The sequence below is a fragment of the Arctopsyche grandis genome, chromosome 7, assembly GCF_051622035.1.
Source record: "Arctopsyche grandis isolate Sample6627 chromosome 7, ASM5162203v2, whole genome shotgun sequence".
NCBI lineage: Eukaryota > Metazoa > Arthropoda > Insecta > Trichoptera > Hydropsychidae > Arctopsyche > Arctopsyche grandis.
In genome coordinates, this window is record NC_135361.1 from 25,731,207 (window position 1) to 25,746,871 (window position 15,665).

At 35.4% G+C, this 15,665-nt stretch overlaps 1 protein-coding gene across 2 annotated transcripts in view; it reads right to left on the reverse strand.

Moving 5' to 3' along the window:
* LOC143914903 (uncharacterized) overlaps positions 1-11,927 on the reverse strand; it is a 338,437-nt gene extending 326,510 nt beyond the window's left edge. Inside the window, exons 1-2 of one of the 2 annotated variants that reach the window (XM_077435303.1) lie at positions 6,796-11,927; positions 5,144-6,672 (exon numbers count right to left, since the gene is read on the reverse strand). In XM_077435303.1, the coding sequence (XP_077291429.1) occupies positions 6,394-6,672; positions 6,796-10,569 (4,053 nt within the window). In that variant the 5' untranslated portion in view covers positions 10,570-11,927 and the 3' untranslated portion in view covers positions 5,144-6,393. Of the gene's footprint in view, positions 1-5,143 lie in introns of those variants that run through there. The other variant, XM_077435301.1, reaches the window with a different exon arrangement.
* Positions 11,928-15,665: the final 3,738 nt, after the last annotated feature.

Here is a 15,665-nt window from a genome sequence, read left to right on the forward strand (position 1 = left end):
TTAACTCAAAATATAGTATTGCTGTGCTGAGTATTGGAATCGATATTCAGATGTTTTATCTATTTATTGTGATATTTTATTGCTTTAAAATATTTATAAATAAGTATCTAACGAATTTTAAAAACATTTTTGTAATTCAATTAATTTAATTTTGTAATATGGTAATTTTTTGTTGGTGAGTGTAATTGACCAAAATTTAGTTGCTTTAAAAATATGTAACATTCTGAATTATAATTTGGTCTCATATTACATATGTACACATACATATATTATAATACAATTATTAAACAAATTTATGTACATATAGTAATATATGGACAAAAAATGTTCTTTAATAAAGAAAATTTATATAAAAATAATTTTATTCAGAATTATTTTTTGTTCCTACTGAATACCGATTTTTCTTATAATTTAAAATATGTATTTTCGACCTCAAGTTATGTAAGAAACTTTGAAAGACGGTATATATTAATTTCACAGAAATGACGAAATACGCTTTTAATTTTGTAAAATGATTGAATTAATTATGATTTTAATGTGAAACAGCGTATAAAAAAACACTTTTGCAAAGAATGATGCGGGCGTCATTAGCGACTGTTTTATCGCTAATGGATTTGATTTTATTATATTACGAAAAGCGTGTTTTTCACTTTTTTTCTGCCCCCGCCTAATTTATACATTGTATTTTATTGAACCATTTGCGTTAACTTACAGTTATGCGATAAAATATCGTTGCGTTCGTACTAATATAAATATAATTTTATCGAATGCGACAAATATTTTATTACACTCTCCCCTCCCCGTTGCGGAGCGTTTCGAAAATGCTGTTTTAATGTTGTTAAAAATGCTCAATAAATCTAAACAGATAAAAAAATCTTAAATAAAATGTCACATATATCCAAGACGACTACCTAGTGTTATTTTATTGTAGCACTATAAAGATAAGACTTTCAGTTAACAGCATTGCCGTCAACCCGTGCGTAGCCCGAAGATAAATTTAGCTTTTAATACCTGGCAAATTTGTTTTGTACCTATTTGATTGCTGAAAATTATATTTCAGTATATGGATATATATGTATATGCTGTAGGTTTTTTATTCAACTGAAATTTGGAACGAACTATAAAGCGATAGAAGTATCCTCCCTCTGGTGAAGTATTTGGCGAAATCCTCTAACAGTAAATGGGGGAGCGGTCGTAAAACATGCCCACGACAATTTAATTTGATTAATTTATGCGTTTCCGTGTGCGTATATGTTTGTTATTTTGGTTTTATAGCCATACTAGATAGTTTGTCTAACCGAAACTGTACGACTTCTGACCCCGAGAGTCAGATGTAATCGCAACCGCGCTTTAAAACGGTACTACACTATGTTCTTTCGGGTAAAAGTTTACTTTTTACGCGTCGTAAAGTTTTTAGGATGTACGTGATTTGTTGTGTGTTGAAATTGTCTACGAAAGCTTTAATTCTAATCGGAAAATCTGCTTGGGAAATGTTGAAAAGCGCGCGCGCTCGTAGACACGTGTACGAATGTATGTATGTACTACGCTTTGGAATGAATTATTTAGATAAAATAATCTAAAAAGGTGTTAAAATGAACATGCATATTTTATAGTACTCATTTATTACATTAATTGTATAAAAATTGTATTTTTTAATTAAAAAAATAATCGATTTTAGCACGGAAGTGTAATGGTTGCACCGTGCCTTATATTATATTACGCCACATAAACAAAATGTAAAAAATTTAAAATTAATATTAAAAGGCAACGAATGTAAAACATTTATTATTTTATAACGCTCGTTAAAGTGTCCAGATCTTATCACACAATATAAAAATATTTTTTAGAATAGCGTGTAGTACGCAAAATGTGACAAACACACGGACACGCCGAATTTCATTGTTTCGTTGGCAGATGAAATCTGCTTGATTTATACTAAACACGTCGTTTTTCCTCGACTATTTTATACTAGGCGAACGCCGCGTTATAAATCTGGCACGAATTGTCTACAAATTGTGACGGTGACAGGTCAATTCTGTTCCGGCAATTTCCGACAGCAAATTTCTTGTCTAATCTGAAGCTACTACTGCGAAACTGGGACAAAACTTCTTATAAAGCGAATGTCTCGTATTGATTTATTAATTGAAACGGTCGACGTGGACCGTGAGCATAGAACAGGGCCTCTCAATTCCACCTATATATTATCTTAACATCATTAATAATTTAAATCCGCACGGATGGGTGCTAGTTTCACCACTTAACTCAAAGTTAACGAGGTAATACGAACCATCTATAAACATTATCCAACCGGTTGAGCCGTTTCCGCGAATTAACATTGCGAGTAACAAAGGTCTGAATGGGATCGTAAGTTACCCCCTTTTTTTATTAACACACACAATGAGGTGAAATTATTGGCCAGTTTCGGTGTACGATGTATACCGACTCTTCTGTCCGAAGAGTGCTTTATGGTAGACCACTCTAATAACACAGGTTTAACCCTCAAAAGGCGGCCTAATTCACGATACGGCCCAAAGCCGAACTAAATTTCCCAGTACGAGACCAAAATACCAAACTAGTATAAGTAGTAGTTTCATTTTATATAATATCACATCATTGCGTACCTACTGCATTGGTTGGAAATCGTCGAACGTAATTTTTATCTTTTATATTTGTGTAATGCGAGAGAGAAGTGACCGAACGGGAGTAAATCATCGTGTCGTCTTATTTGTTGTGTATATAATTTGGTTTAATTGTTTACGCCGTACTGAAATATAAACCGCGAGCCGTCCCTGGCGTATTTATTTGCATAAATTGACCGTTGGATACGCGTATAATTGCTCTCGTTATAAATGGCACGGCTATTAAAAATTCGAAAAAACAAGCACGTGTATTGTTCGAAATATAATAAATGCGTATGTTTGGTATCCGGTGTAAGTGAAAAACTATTACACACATACATGATACATATGTATCATGCAAGCATTTAAAATTTACACAAATTTGGTTTGATTTTTGATTTGAAATGGTTTTTATTGTTCACGATACATCGTAGGTCTATTCTAATAGTAACTGACCTAGTGATCATTTTCTATTTTACAATTTTTACCTTATCTCTGTATGTACGTATTTACAACAGAGCAAGTTTTGTGATCATGGGAAAATTCAAACTCTAGATTTTGACTGATTCAAACTCAGAATCGATCATAGATTCCTCGGAATTGGGAGTTTTACTCTTAAAAAGTCAAAAATGTTGACCACACAAATTTTTTCTATACTATTGAACGCATCAAGCTGAAAATTTATATGTATGTATGTACGAACTTATAGTTGATAAGATTTTGGTAAAAATGTTAACTGTTAATTTTTAAATTAATTGTCAACTGGATGTAATAATTTTTTTTTAGAACAATGTTTTATTATTTTATTTTGACCTTTCAAATTGTGCCTGTCTTCATTATCGTGTGCGTCATTATCGAATTTTGTTGTTTATACTTCTTATATTTCTTAGTCATCGGTTGGTCACATCCGAATTTTTTTTAGTGGTATTTATAGTATTATTTTATTTTAATATTAGCATACATCATAATCGGAAAAAAATTGCTTGGCCGACGTATTTTTACCCGAACGGCAGTAAGATTGTCTACCGAAATTACTGAAAATTCACTAAAAACAGATACATTATTCAGAAATCACCTCGACGTTCTTGAAATTTTATATTTTTGATAAAATATAGCAATTAAAAATTTAATTCCGCCAAATGTCCAACGGCATAGTGTCCGTTCGGCAAAGAGTCCATCGGCCAATCGTCCATTTGGCCATTATTCAACCAACATCAGCAAGTAAGTAAGTGAATCAGTAAGACAATATTTAAGTCATCCTTCAACTTTAAAATCAGAAAATCGTTTGATCGATTCCCATATCTTACAATTTCTAATATATATTTGCATATTTAGCAAACGGAAACCCTTTAGTTGATTAATTTATAGAGTTGTAGTATCTGGAATATGCATTATTGTGTCGTCACAATTCAAGTACTTCCAGTGACTTGAAAATTTGGTGTTCTTCACCTGATGTTAGTGCATTGATTACACTAGAATTGAGTGAATATATATGTAGGTACAATCAACAGACGCAAACACTTATACAATCCGAGGAATCGCAAACGATCCCATGAAATATTCCCATGAAAATTGAATAGCAATCACGTGTAAATGCATCGTGTCAATACGGCGTATACCGCGTAACCCAACCGCTAATTAAAATCAGTTTATATCAGTTGATTTATAACGATCGTAGACAGTCATTATGTTTTCAACTGATCTCGAAAAACGACTTGTTAATCATCGGTGCCGAAAATCCGGCCCCACCATCGGCCGATAGGACCAAATAATTATAAACGCTTCAGCAAAATAATAATAAATGCATTTTATACGCGATTTATTGCCGTCGAATATTTCGTGCCGGTAAGTGCATCATCGGAATGCACTTTTCCCGTCAGGATTGACGGGTTTGCACCTGCCCTTCGGTAGAAGAAGGAACGCTCGAGTGTCCCAACTTGTTAGGCAATGATTACGTTGTAAAATTGTTTGCCACAATAGTGTGTTACAACTGCGTATTTATTTGCCCTAATTGCTAAATTACAGTGATCGTAAAAGACATCTGAATGTTTTACGAAACCAATTTGCATAATACAATACATTATAGTACAATACATTAAGCCAGCAGCATAGCTCGGACGTTAAGCTTCTGCTTACCGTCAAGAAGGTGCCGGGTTCTATCCCTGAATGAAAATGAATTTTTCAGAGTATGCTGTTGGTCAGACCTGGATTTGTGACTCCAGGTTGATCGCTTCCTATCAGAGTTTGCCAATTTTCTCTGATTTCATTGTTGAAACGGTTCCCGGAAAAAAAATTGGCTAAAAATCCTTCCTACCTACTATGTCACCACTATTTGAAAAATTTGATTGATGTACAATAAAAATTTATGTACAATTCATAGATGTCTCGTTAATTTGCGAGTTTTTTCAGTGTCTCGCAATTCAACGACTTATAATAAAAATGCTGTATTTGTATTTGTAATTGGCCAGGAAGGCGCATTGGGATTTACCTGTAAGGCCTTCCTGGTATATGGAAAAGACTTCGATAATGGTTTGATGTAGTTTATTGAAATGTAAAATTTGCACGTGGTGGGCCAGCGGAGCGTACGGAACACAAGCTGTCCGTACGCCGTCTACTCGGTGACTCTGTCGACCGTCGCGTATTTCCGCTTGGGCCGACACTAATGCCAACTCGTCAATAATGCCAATCGACAATCAGTTAATAAGACTGTTTGCCACACGTCATTACAAAAGTCGGAACATAGTCCCACATAGGAAAACTGTTGAACAATACAGTTATTCTACAGAGTTACAGCATTACTGACGAGTCGTTTACAATAAATCATAGCTCTTAAAATAATTAAATAGAGGGTGAATAATGAAACCTTTGCCTCATCCAGTGTGAGGATAAAATCAATTTATTGGTTCAGTAATATTTCAACTTATAGGTATACCTCTGGTGAATGTTGTTTCTCTTTACATTAAAATTTTTGAAATCTCCTTTGAAGCTGTGAATAAGCATTACAAGATAAGTTTACTTTAAAGAAGAGAGAGTGGACTGTATATGGTTTAAAACTTAAGCATTCCTCATCTTGATGTTAACTTAGACAATACAATGTTGACACTGTTACAGTTGTCAAGACAGATCAGCTATTACCGATCAACTAAACTTGATTAGTGAGTGTAATGCTCCTAAGTTAACTTGATTTCATCAACAAGTAGCACAAACATTGCTAAATTAAAAGTAAATTGGAAAGTCATTCATTCATTCCTACAAGCAGGAAATGAAGGCGAACTATGATTATAGATGTCTCTACGTTACATCGAAATGTTCAGTATTATAATATTTACTTATTCTATGATTCACATAAATACTATAAACAGTAAGAGTTAATTTATGTTTTCATAACAAGAAACATAAGACCTGCGGATGACTCCCGGCAGGTTATAATTAAGTAGACATGAAATAATTTAAGATGCTCCATTAAGTGTGGCTTGGAGACTAACATTAACAAATCATGAATCTAATTTTAACTGTCAAATTTGAACAGTTTATTTTAAACTCGGATATAATCCTTCCGAGTGATGACATGAGACAAGTCTTATATTATAAAGACAAAATGATTAGATTAAATTCGGAGATATATACTGCCGAATGTTAAAATGAAAATAGCTTAAATTATACACACAACACAATTAAAGTGAATTACGGAGTACTACTATTAACATTGACTGATTTAAACTCATGATTACATCTAATAAGTAATATGAGTTGGGGGTAGTGTCTTCGGGTTAAACTAAGCTACCGAAGTTGACGGAATTGAAGCTGCTGTTTCTCCTCCCTCTTGCTGATCTTCCTTCCTGTCAAGTGGTCCTTGTGGTAGAATCGGCAATGGCGCCACTAGATGACTGGACCGACGAAACTCTCCGCTGGCAGTAAAGACGTCGACGACTCGAACTCTGCCATCTGGTCCGGGATACAATTTAGTGACTCGACCCAAGACCCATCGGGTTGGCAGCATGTGTTCCTCCTTTAACAGGACCATTTGACCCACACTCAGATTGTTGCTCGAGTCCTTCTTCCATTTGTGTCGTAACTGCAAAGAATGTAAATATTCCGCCGACCAACGTTTCCAAAATGCTGCTGTGGTCAATTGTATCTGAAGCAGATTGGCATGGACATTAGTGTTATATTTAACCTCCATTGGAAGAGCGAGTAAGGATCTGCCAATTAAGAAATGTCCAGGTGTGAGGGGTAAAAGGTCTAGTGGATCCGAAGACAAGGGACTAAGAGGACGGGAATTCATGCAAGCTTCTATTTGAGTCAATACCGTACAAAATGATTCGAAATTTAAGGTGGTGGCCTTTAACACCTTGTTTAAATGAATCTTCATGGATTTAACCGCTGCTTCCCACAGCCCTCCCATGTGAGGCGCCCTTGGCGGGTTAAACTTCCAACGAATCCCTTCGGAGGCTACATACCGTAGTAGCTTCTCCTCATGAGGACGTTCGTAAATTAATTTTACTAAATTAACGAGTTCACGACTTGCACCGACAAAATTAGTAGCATTGTCGGAATATATCGTATTGGGCCTGCCACGTCTGGCTACGAATCTTCTTAAACAATTTAAGAAATTTGAACTCGTTAAGTCTCCGACAAGTTCCAAGTGAACTGCCTTACTGGAAAAACACACAAAGACACAAACGTAACCCTTAATTATCTTAGAATTCTTATTGCAACCACTCTTCACAGGAAAAGGTCCTGCGAAATCTATCCCCACATGACTGAAAGGAAAATTCGCAGTGGTACGTTCAAGCGGGAGTAATCCCATTAATCTATTGTGTGACAGTGGTTTATTTCTGAAACAAATGACACATGAACGCACCACTCCTTTGACCGTATTATGTCCGGCCAATGGCCAATAGGTCTGCCGCAATAACGACAGTAAGGCTTGAGTACCCAAGTGAATATATTTCAAGTGCGCATCTCGGACAATCATGTGTGTAAGTTTATGCTTATTTGACAAGATAATGGGTGACGTTGATAGAGTTGTTCCCAGAGGAAGTCTACTTCCAACACAAATTAAATTCTCGTGGAATAGAGGGGACAATTTAGCTAATTTACTGCTACTGGGAATTGGATGTCCCTTGCTCAGCAAACGATATTCCAATGGAAATGATTCCATTTGCGATAACCTTATCAAATTATTTAAAGCATCTTTTAATTCTAAAGCGGACGGTTCGTTATTTTCTTTAACGTTTAATTGTTTATTCCTTAGTGGCCGACGAACATATGATAAAACTCGAAGGAGTCTTGGAAGATGAGAATGTTTATCTATCCAATTATTTTCCCTCACAAGGGTAGCGTTAGTGACTACCCTTCTCTCTGGAAGATCTATTGTGATCTCAGGAGGTCTTCGAGGCCATCGTGATTCGTCTAATTTCAACCAACTAGGGCCGTCCCACCATAACGAATTATGATTTAATTGTACATTTTTGTTTTTCTCTGCTATTTGAATCTGTCGGTACATCTGCTTAATATCCGCAGTAATCACGTATTTATGGAGTCGAAAGTTGAGTAGTAAACTTAACAAATCTGATTGGACACTAGGTCCCACCATCAAAATATTATTTAGTGAGATATTAGACGTTGTCTTTGCGGACGCATCAAAAACTACACGATATTTAGTGGTAAGGCTAGACTCCTTAACCACGACGTGATGAGGTAAATAACAATGAACCTCATGTGCCTCCGGAGGTTCACACTCTGACATATGTCCTAAATTTATGTACTCTTCTAAAACTTTATTGTATTCCATTTTTAAATTATTATTGGCTAAAAAACGTCTTTCCAAAGTTTTGTGTCTTTTCTCCGCAATGTGCAATGAACTTCCTAATACTACCGGGGAATTTTTATATGGTAAAGCTACACAAAATCTACCGTTTTTATCTCGTGATGTGTGTGCTTGGAAATGTTCCTCACATCTTTTCTCCTCAAGAGATTGATGTTTTACCATAGGAACCTGGTCGATCATCCAAAAGTTTTGAATGTGACTGTCTAATTGACTTAAGCCTATGTGGCTCTTCCCTGGAGCATTATTTACTTCGGGATATGGACCAACTATTGTCCATCCGAATTCGGTATCCTTTAAGATAGGCATACCTTTTCCTAACTGGATGGTTCCTGCTTTCATAGCATGAACGCAAATCTCGGCGCCGAGCAATAAATCGATTGGCGTCGGTTTATTCCAAAGGGGATCTGATAACTTGATTCCCGCTGGTATTGAAATTAACTGTTGATCCAGTTTCACAGTTGGAATTTCGCCAGTAATTTCTGGTAATACCAAACACAACACTTTGGTTGAGTAATTAGTGGTTGAAGACCTTATGGTCACCTTGGTGATGTGACGAATGCTACTTTCTTGATTAGCGATACCTACAATTTTTTGAGAGATTTTCTCTAATTTGAAGTTATTCTTCTTAGCGAAAGATGTGGTAACATAGTTGACTTGTGAGCCGGAATCTAATAATGTGCGACCCTTAACGACCGTTCCATTGGACGTTATAATGTCTACTTGTACCGTGGGTAAAATTATCTCCCTTTGAGAGAAATGAGTAGAATGAGCATTAATTGACTTCCTTCCCGTATTATTGGAACTAAATGTATCGTCCTGATGCAACAAAGTGTGATGGTTTTGTTTGCACCTTAAGCAATTATAGTTAGACTTGCAATTTGTTATCTTATGCGATGAATTTAAACATTTAAAACACATGTTATTAGATTTAACGAATTCATTTCTTTCCAAACTGGATTTTGCTTTGAATTTATCACATTTGCCTATGAAATGATTATTTCGACAAAATGCACATGCGTTTACCTTACTTGATGGGTTTTTATTCGCGACATGAGTTCTCCTGATTCGTTGACGGTTATGAGGGAATTCTTTCACCGTAATTACAGATGCAGTAGATTGTAATACGTTACATCTATTCTGCAGAAACGTTTCTAACTTCTCGTACGGTGGCATTTCTCTGTCAACCAGAGATGTTTCCCAGTCCTTTAATAAACTAAATGGTAATTTCCTTAGAACTAAACATGTTACCCATGGATCTAAAATTTCTCTCGCGTAACCCAATGATTCAATGTTTTTAATACACACCGTTACCTTATTTAATAGATCTCTCAATTCGATATGTGATTCCTTTGTGATTAATTTTAAGTCACAAAGTGAGTTGATCCTAGTTTTAAGATTAAGTCTTGGTAAATTGTATTGCTTGTCTAAAATACTCCACGTTATTTCATAATTGTCTGAGCTAATATCTAACCCTGATACAGCTGCTAAAGCGGGACCGAGTAATGATTGATGCAAATATAGTAATTTCGTGACATTCGAATATTCCGTTTTGTTTCCTATTATATTCTTAAAAGCTTGTTGAAACGATTTCCATTCAGATGGATCTCCCTGAAATGTGGGAATGGTTAACGTCGGTAACTTATCTCTAGCAAATTTAATTGTTGCTTGCTCTACCTTTAGTTTACTATCTTGAAAGGATTGGCAATCTAATGCTGCTTTAAGATTTTTAACTGTTATTGTAATTGCATCGTACTCTTCGTCTATTTTGGCCGCTTTCGATATGTCTGTAAGGTTATCTAAATACTCGTAATGGAGTTTTCGGACATAATCGTATGCTTCTTTAATGGTTTGATACTGTCCTTCATCTAATTCGGAGGATTTATCTATTTTTCCTTTTAGTCTTTGTACCGCGCCTGAATACCTTAATTCTATTGACGTCATTATGACTTCTACTTTATTTTCCTTCGCTAATATTTCTATCGATTGAGTCTGACTTCGAGTCTGATGTATTCTAGAGCTTGACCTGTCTCTAATAGGTTCTACGTCCCTAGTTGGATTTCGACCTTTATGCGACTTGGAAGTCGAAGCTTCTATTTCCTCGTTTTCAGCACTTGACATTTGTTTCAGAAAGTTGCACTATTTCGTCTCATAAATACAGTTGTTCTCTACTATAGCTGTCAATTGAACTATTCGTAGAGATAAGGTAATAATATTCAATGATTAACCGTGAATCTTAATATTCTACTTTAACTATTATCACCAGAATCTATCCAACATATTTTGGAAGAAATTACAACCCTAAATTGGTGGGTGCTTGATTTAAACCACTTTGGGGCTACAAGTCTTGTGATTTATTTTAAATCACCACTGTTTCATCACACATTATGAAACAAAGAGATCTACCGATATGCATATACCGGTATGTACTTGGTTTAAGCCACTTTGGGGCTACAAGTATAATTCCACATTTATCGTGGAAGGGGGGGGGGGGAAGGAGGGTGTTTCTACACACATTAAGAAACAAAGATCTACCGATATGAATATACCGGTATGTACTTGGTTTAAGCCACTTTGGGGCTACAAGTATAATTCCACATTTATCGTGGAAGGGGGGGGGGGGGAGGGTGTTTCTACACACATTAAGAAACAAAGATCTACCGATATGAATATACCGGTATGTACTTGGTTTAAGCCACTTTGGGGCTACAAGTATAATTCCACATTTATTGTGGAGGGGGGAGGGGGGAGAAAGTTTCTACACACATTAAGAAACAAAGAGATCTGCCGGTATATGAATATACCGGTATGTACTTGGTTTAAGCCACTTTGGGGCTACAAGTATAATTCCCCACGTGCTTTGCTAATTTTACACTACATCTGATTTTACACTTTTAATACGAAATTCGATGCGACCGATGAAACATTCCTTCGTAGCGCGATATTATTTTATACAATCGCGTTAATTAATTGTTATACTTTAAAACATATTTTAAAAACTGACCTACCCACATGATTGCCTTTTGAACAGATTGCCTGAGATTGAATACATTCACTTACTTGAATATCCTTTACGATGTTTATGTGATCGTTCCGATAATTTTGGATTACCTCTGTGTCCCATGCGTCTTTGTAGGTTATGTTTTTATTTATATATTTTCTGCGTCAATCACGCGGTCATGTACCTCTGTACATCAATCAATATATTGCTGAAATAGAAGCAAACATGTTATTAGTATTGGAAAGGTATGGATAGTAACAAAGGAACGATACCGATTTCTTAATTGACATCCATTTTTTCTCGACCACGTTTTTTCCTATTGGTTTGTCCGTTTGGTGTTGTGGCCTAGGTTACTGGTGTCCGGTTCGAAGTGACCATCATGGAAAAGACTTCGATAATGGTTTGATGTAGTTTATTGAAATGTAAAATTTGCACGTGGTGGGCCAGCGGAGCGTACGGAACACAAGCTGTCCGTACGCCGTCTGCTCGCTGACTCTGTCGACCGTCGCGTATTTCCGCTTGGGCCGACACTAATGCCAACTCGTCAATAATGCCAATCGACAATCAGTTAATAAGACTGTTTGCCACACGTCATTACAAAAGTCGGAACAGTATATATGTAAAATAAAAATAAAATAAAAATAAATTATGTGCTGGGATATTAACATTTTCGGTATTGGATCAAAGAACTGTCGTACATATGTACATACATAAGTTTTTTGTATCAAAATAATATGCCTAATTAAACTAAACTTGAATTTTACGAGTAGAAATTAGGACCTTGAATTTTAAACATGTTTGTTATTATTATATAACTTAAAGCTATCAGGCGGCCCAAATAAAAATTTTACTGAAAATATCTAATTAACAGTAGGAAACATAAACTTTTTCCTTACTTATTATAAAATTATATTTAAAGAAAATGTTGTAAATCGTCATACATACATAAATATATACCTACGTACGTACATATACATACATACATGTATAAGTACATATGTACATATACACATATATATACGATACTAAAAAAAATATCGCTTATCTTGTAAAATTACTCATAACTTTATAATGTTCATTTTAATATTAAATGATAGTTATGCAAGTTAGCTGTGGTCTGTCTAAATGTTATTATAAAGATAATAGCCTGTCAGGAAAATATCTAATTACCCTCATCCATGCCATTAGTTTCAAAAGAAAACTCGAAGGAGCTATCCGATGCAAACAGATTTAATATTAAAACTTTACATCAAATGTATGCATACGCAAATTTCAAGCTTATGCATAAGCAATCAAGCTTCGACTTGAAAAATTCAAATTTTAAATTTTAAGTTAAAATGTATCCCCAGTTACTTAAAAAATTGCAATAAAGTCAACTGTGTAGTGCTTTAACATTTTTTTTATTTTTTTTTCTAGACACTTGATGCGATCTGAGGGCGTTGTTGAACGTAGGGGATGAAATTAAACTGTTTTATTCGCGAGCAAGCAGTTACTTGTTTAACGGCAGTTTTTATGTGTTAGCACTCGTCAACTTGGCGAGTTTTAATTAAACAAAACCACTTTTCACCTGGTTGTGTGTGTGTATGTGTGCTTGTGGATCACCTGTCTTTGGAAAGTTCAAAGAACTACCACTTGCTGTCATAAAGGTATTATACATTAAGAGCGAACCGCAAGACCGTATGTGAGAATTAAACCGCACGCTGATGAGAATAGGAGTTATCTTTTTGTATAGGTGTAGGTACAGTGGTTACCAATATCCTTAATATTATAATTAAAATGTAACAATATGAATTCCACGGGAAATGTTGTGTAATATTATAGAGTACTCTTTGTAAATTATATTTGATATCGGCGCGACAACACCTTTCGATATTACAAATTTATTGAGATCATAAAACATGTACTATGAATGAATTTTATGTTGAATTGGATGAAAGTTAAAACGATACTTAAAGAATCTAAGTCCACTTTTCTGCATTTTGAGAAATATCTCGCAAAAAATTAAATGTGGCGTTTAGAAATATTGAAAAATACTGTTGGCCTGTAATACGTTTATTCTGTTTTTTCGAGATTTTGGACATACCAAATTTAAAGAAGCGATAACAATTTGTGAATTAAGTTGAACAGAAATAGTGTTTTTGGAACTGAAAATTGGACTTCCGCCTCTTTCAAATATAACGGCTCATACCATTCTAACGCTTACATTTGTATTGTATAAAAGGCTTCTTTTTAATTATATTTTTATTGCAATCGAACATTTTTCAAACATACACACATAGATATTATTTATTATTTATTTATTAATAGTTTTGGACCATTGTGGCATTCCAGGAAGAACATCACATTCAAATTAAGAAAGTAATGATGAGCGCAGGTTACCAGATAAATATGTTAAAATAACATCCGATAATCTACGCTCCCCAAGGAGGAAAATATCACATTCAGGGACGGCAGCAACGATTTCATTGAGAAGTCGAATAGCTCTTGGAATAGGAGCCATTCGAAAAAGAACTGTGCGAGCAGCAGGTACAACCATCAAATGATGATGTCTACCACGCACATAATTATTAGGGACATAAAGTCCCAACTGTTCCAGCAACAACGGGCATGACGTATTACCACGCAATAGCTGGAGAACGAAACGAATTAACGAGAAGTTTCTCAGAAGTTCAAGGAAATTATACCCAAGCATGCCCAAAAGGAATGGAGTAGGATAGAGATATGGGTAGTACCCATACTCTTTCTTATAAAGAAAACGAAGAAATGCTTTTTGCACTTTTTCGATAAAATATATATACATAGCATCATTTTATTTATTTATTACTAATATACCTACATATGTATGTATATATGCAATGAAGTAGTATTTTTATACCATGGTCAGTGACTCATAGGATTAACCAATAATGTAAATATGGCTATAATTTTTGACAACATTATCCAGAAGACGATCTGTTTTGTATTCAATATAGATACATTTTATTTTATTCCAAGATGATCTAAGGAACTTTTAATTTCTACATCCGATTTCTTGAAAGTTTTTTCATAAATTTTGTTCACAATACATCTTAACTCTATTCTAATAGTTACTAATTCAGTGGTCATTGTCTATTTTTCATATTATTTTTCTTGTTGGTTTTGTAGACATGTGTATATACATATGTAGATATGTAAAATGATCCATGGACAGATAGGCGTACGAATATCTCGACTCTTGAGGAAACCAAGATTAAGGACAAGTTGTCCACGATCTGCCTGACACGGTCAGTGTTGTAGAAGGAAGAAGAGGAAGAGTTTCAATACGAGCGACGACAAGCTTTTCCATGGTGACAGTCCTCCGTATACCCGAATCTAAAAATAAATAGAAAAAGCTTATCAGGCAGAAAACTACTCTACGATCACGATCCTCATATATGAGGCACACGAATACTGAAAAAAGCTCAACAACCTATCATCAATTCAATTTCTATATTTTAGCTTATACATACATATACATATGTAGGGGCTGTAGAAAAATCGTGTAATTCATTCATTGATAATCTCAACTATGTGCTTAGGAATAGTCTTCATATTTTCCGATTTTCCTTGATCTCTTCGATCCACCGGTGGACACGTTCAAAGTAGAAACTATACATGAGCCGTCTTAAATTCGACTTAAGTTTGGAAAAGTCCTGCCGTTCTCGTGCACGGCACGATTGCACGAAGCTGAGGGATGAATCTGGGGGTGAGGCCGAGGGGTGGAGAGTGGTCCACAGTTGAGCTCTCCTGACCAGAGCTCCCTTAGCTGGCGACCCGCGGTGTTTACACAGCGAAACCCGAAGTAAATTGCTCCGTTTTATTACCGGTTCTAAATCCGACTAGACGACTTCGAAAACGGCCGGATGTTTGAAGACACAACTCCAAAATGGGTTCCGAAGAATTTTTATCGTCTCGACCACTCCACCCCCTCGTTGGGCCGATGACGCGTTAATTCCGATGCTGATTGTATGTGTATAGGTATGTATTGTATATGCAAAAGCCTCGGTGATTCCGAGTTCAAATTCCAATTACTTTAATTGAAAAATGTGCACGAGGCACGAAGCACCTCGTTAACCCAATAATCTACTCGTTAGATACTTCCATGGTCAACTTCTACTGTATCTTCTTATTAATAATTGTCAATGGCTACACTATATCTACTATTGGATTGGCGAAATTTATCTGAAACATAATTCTT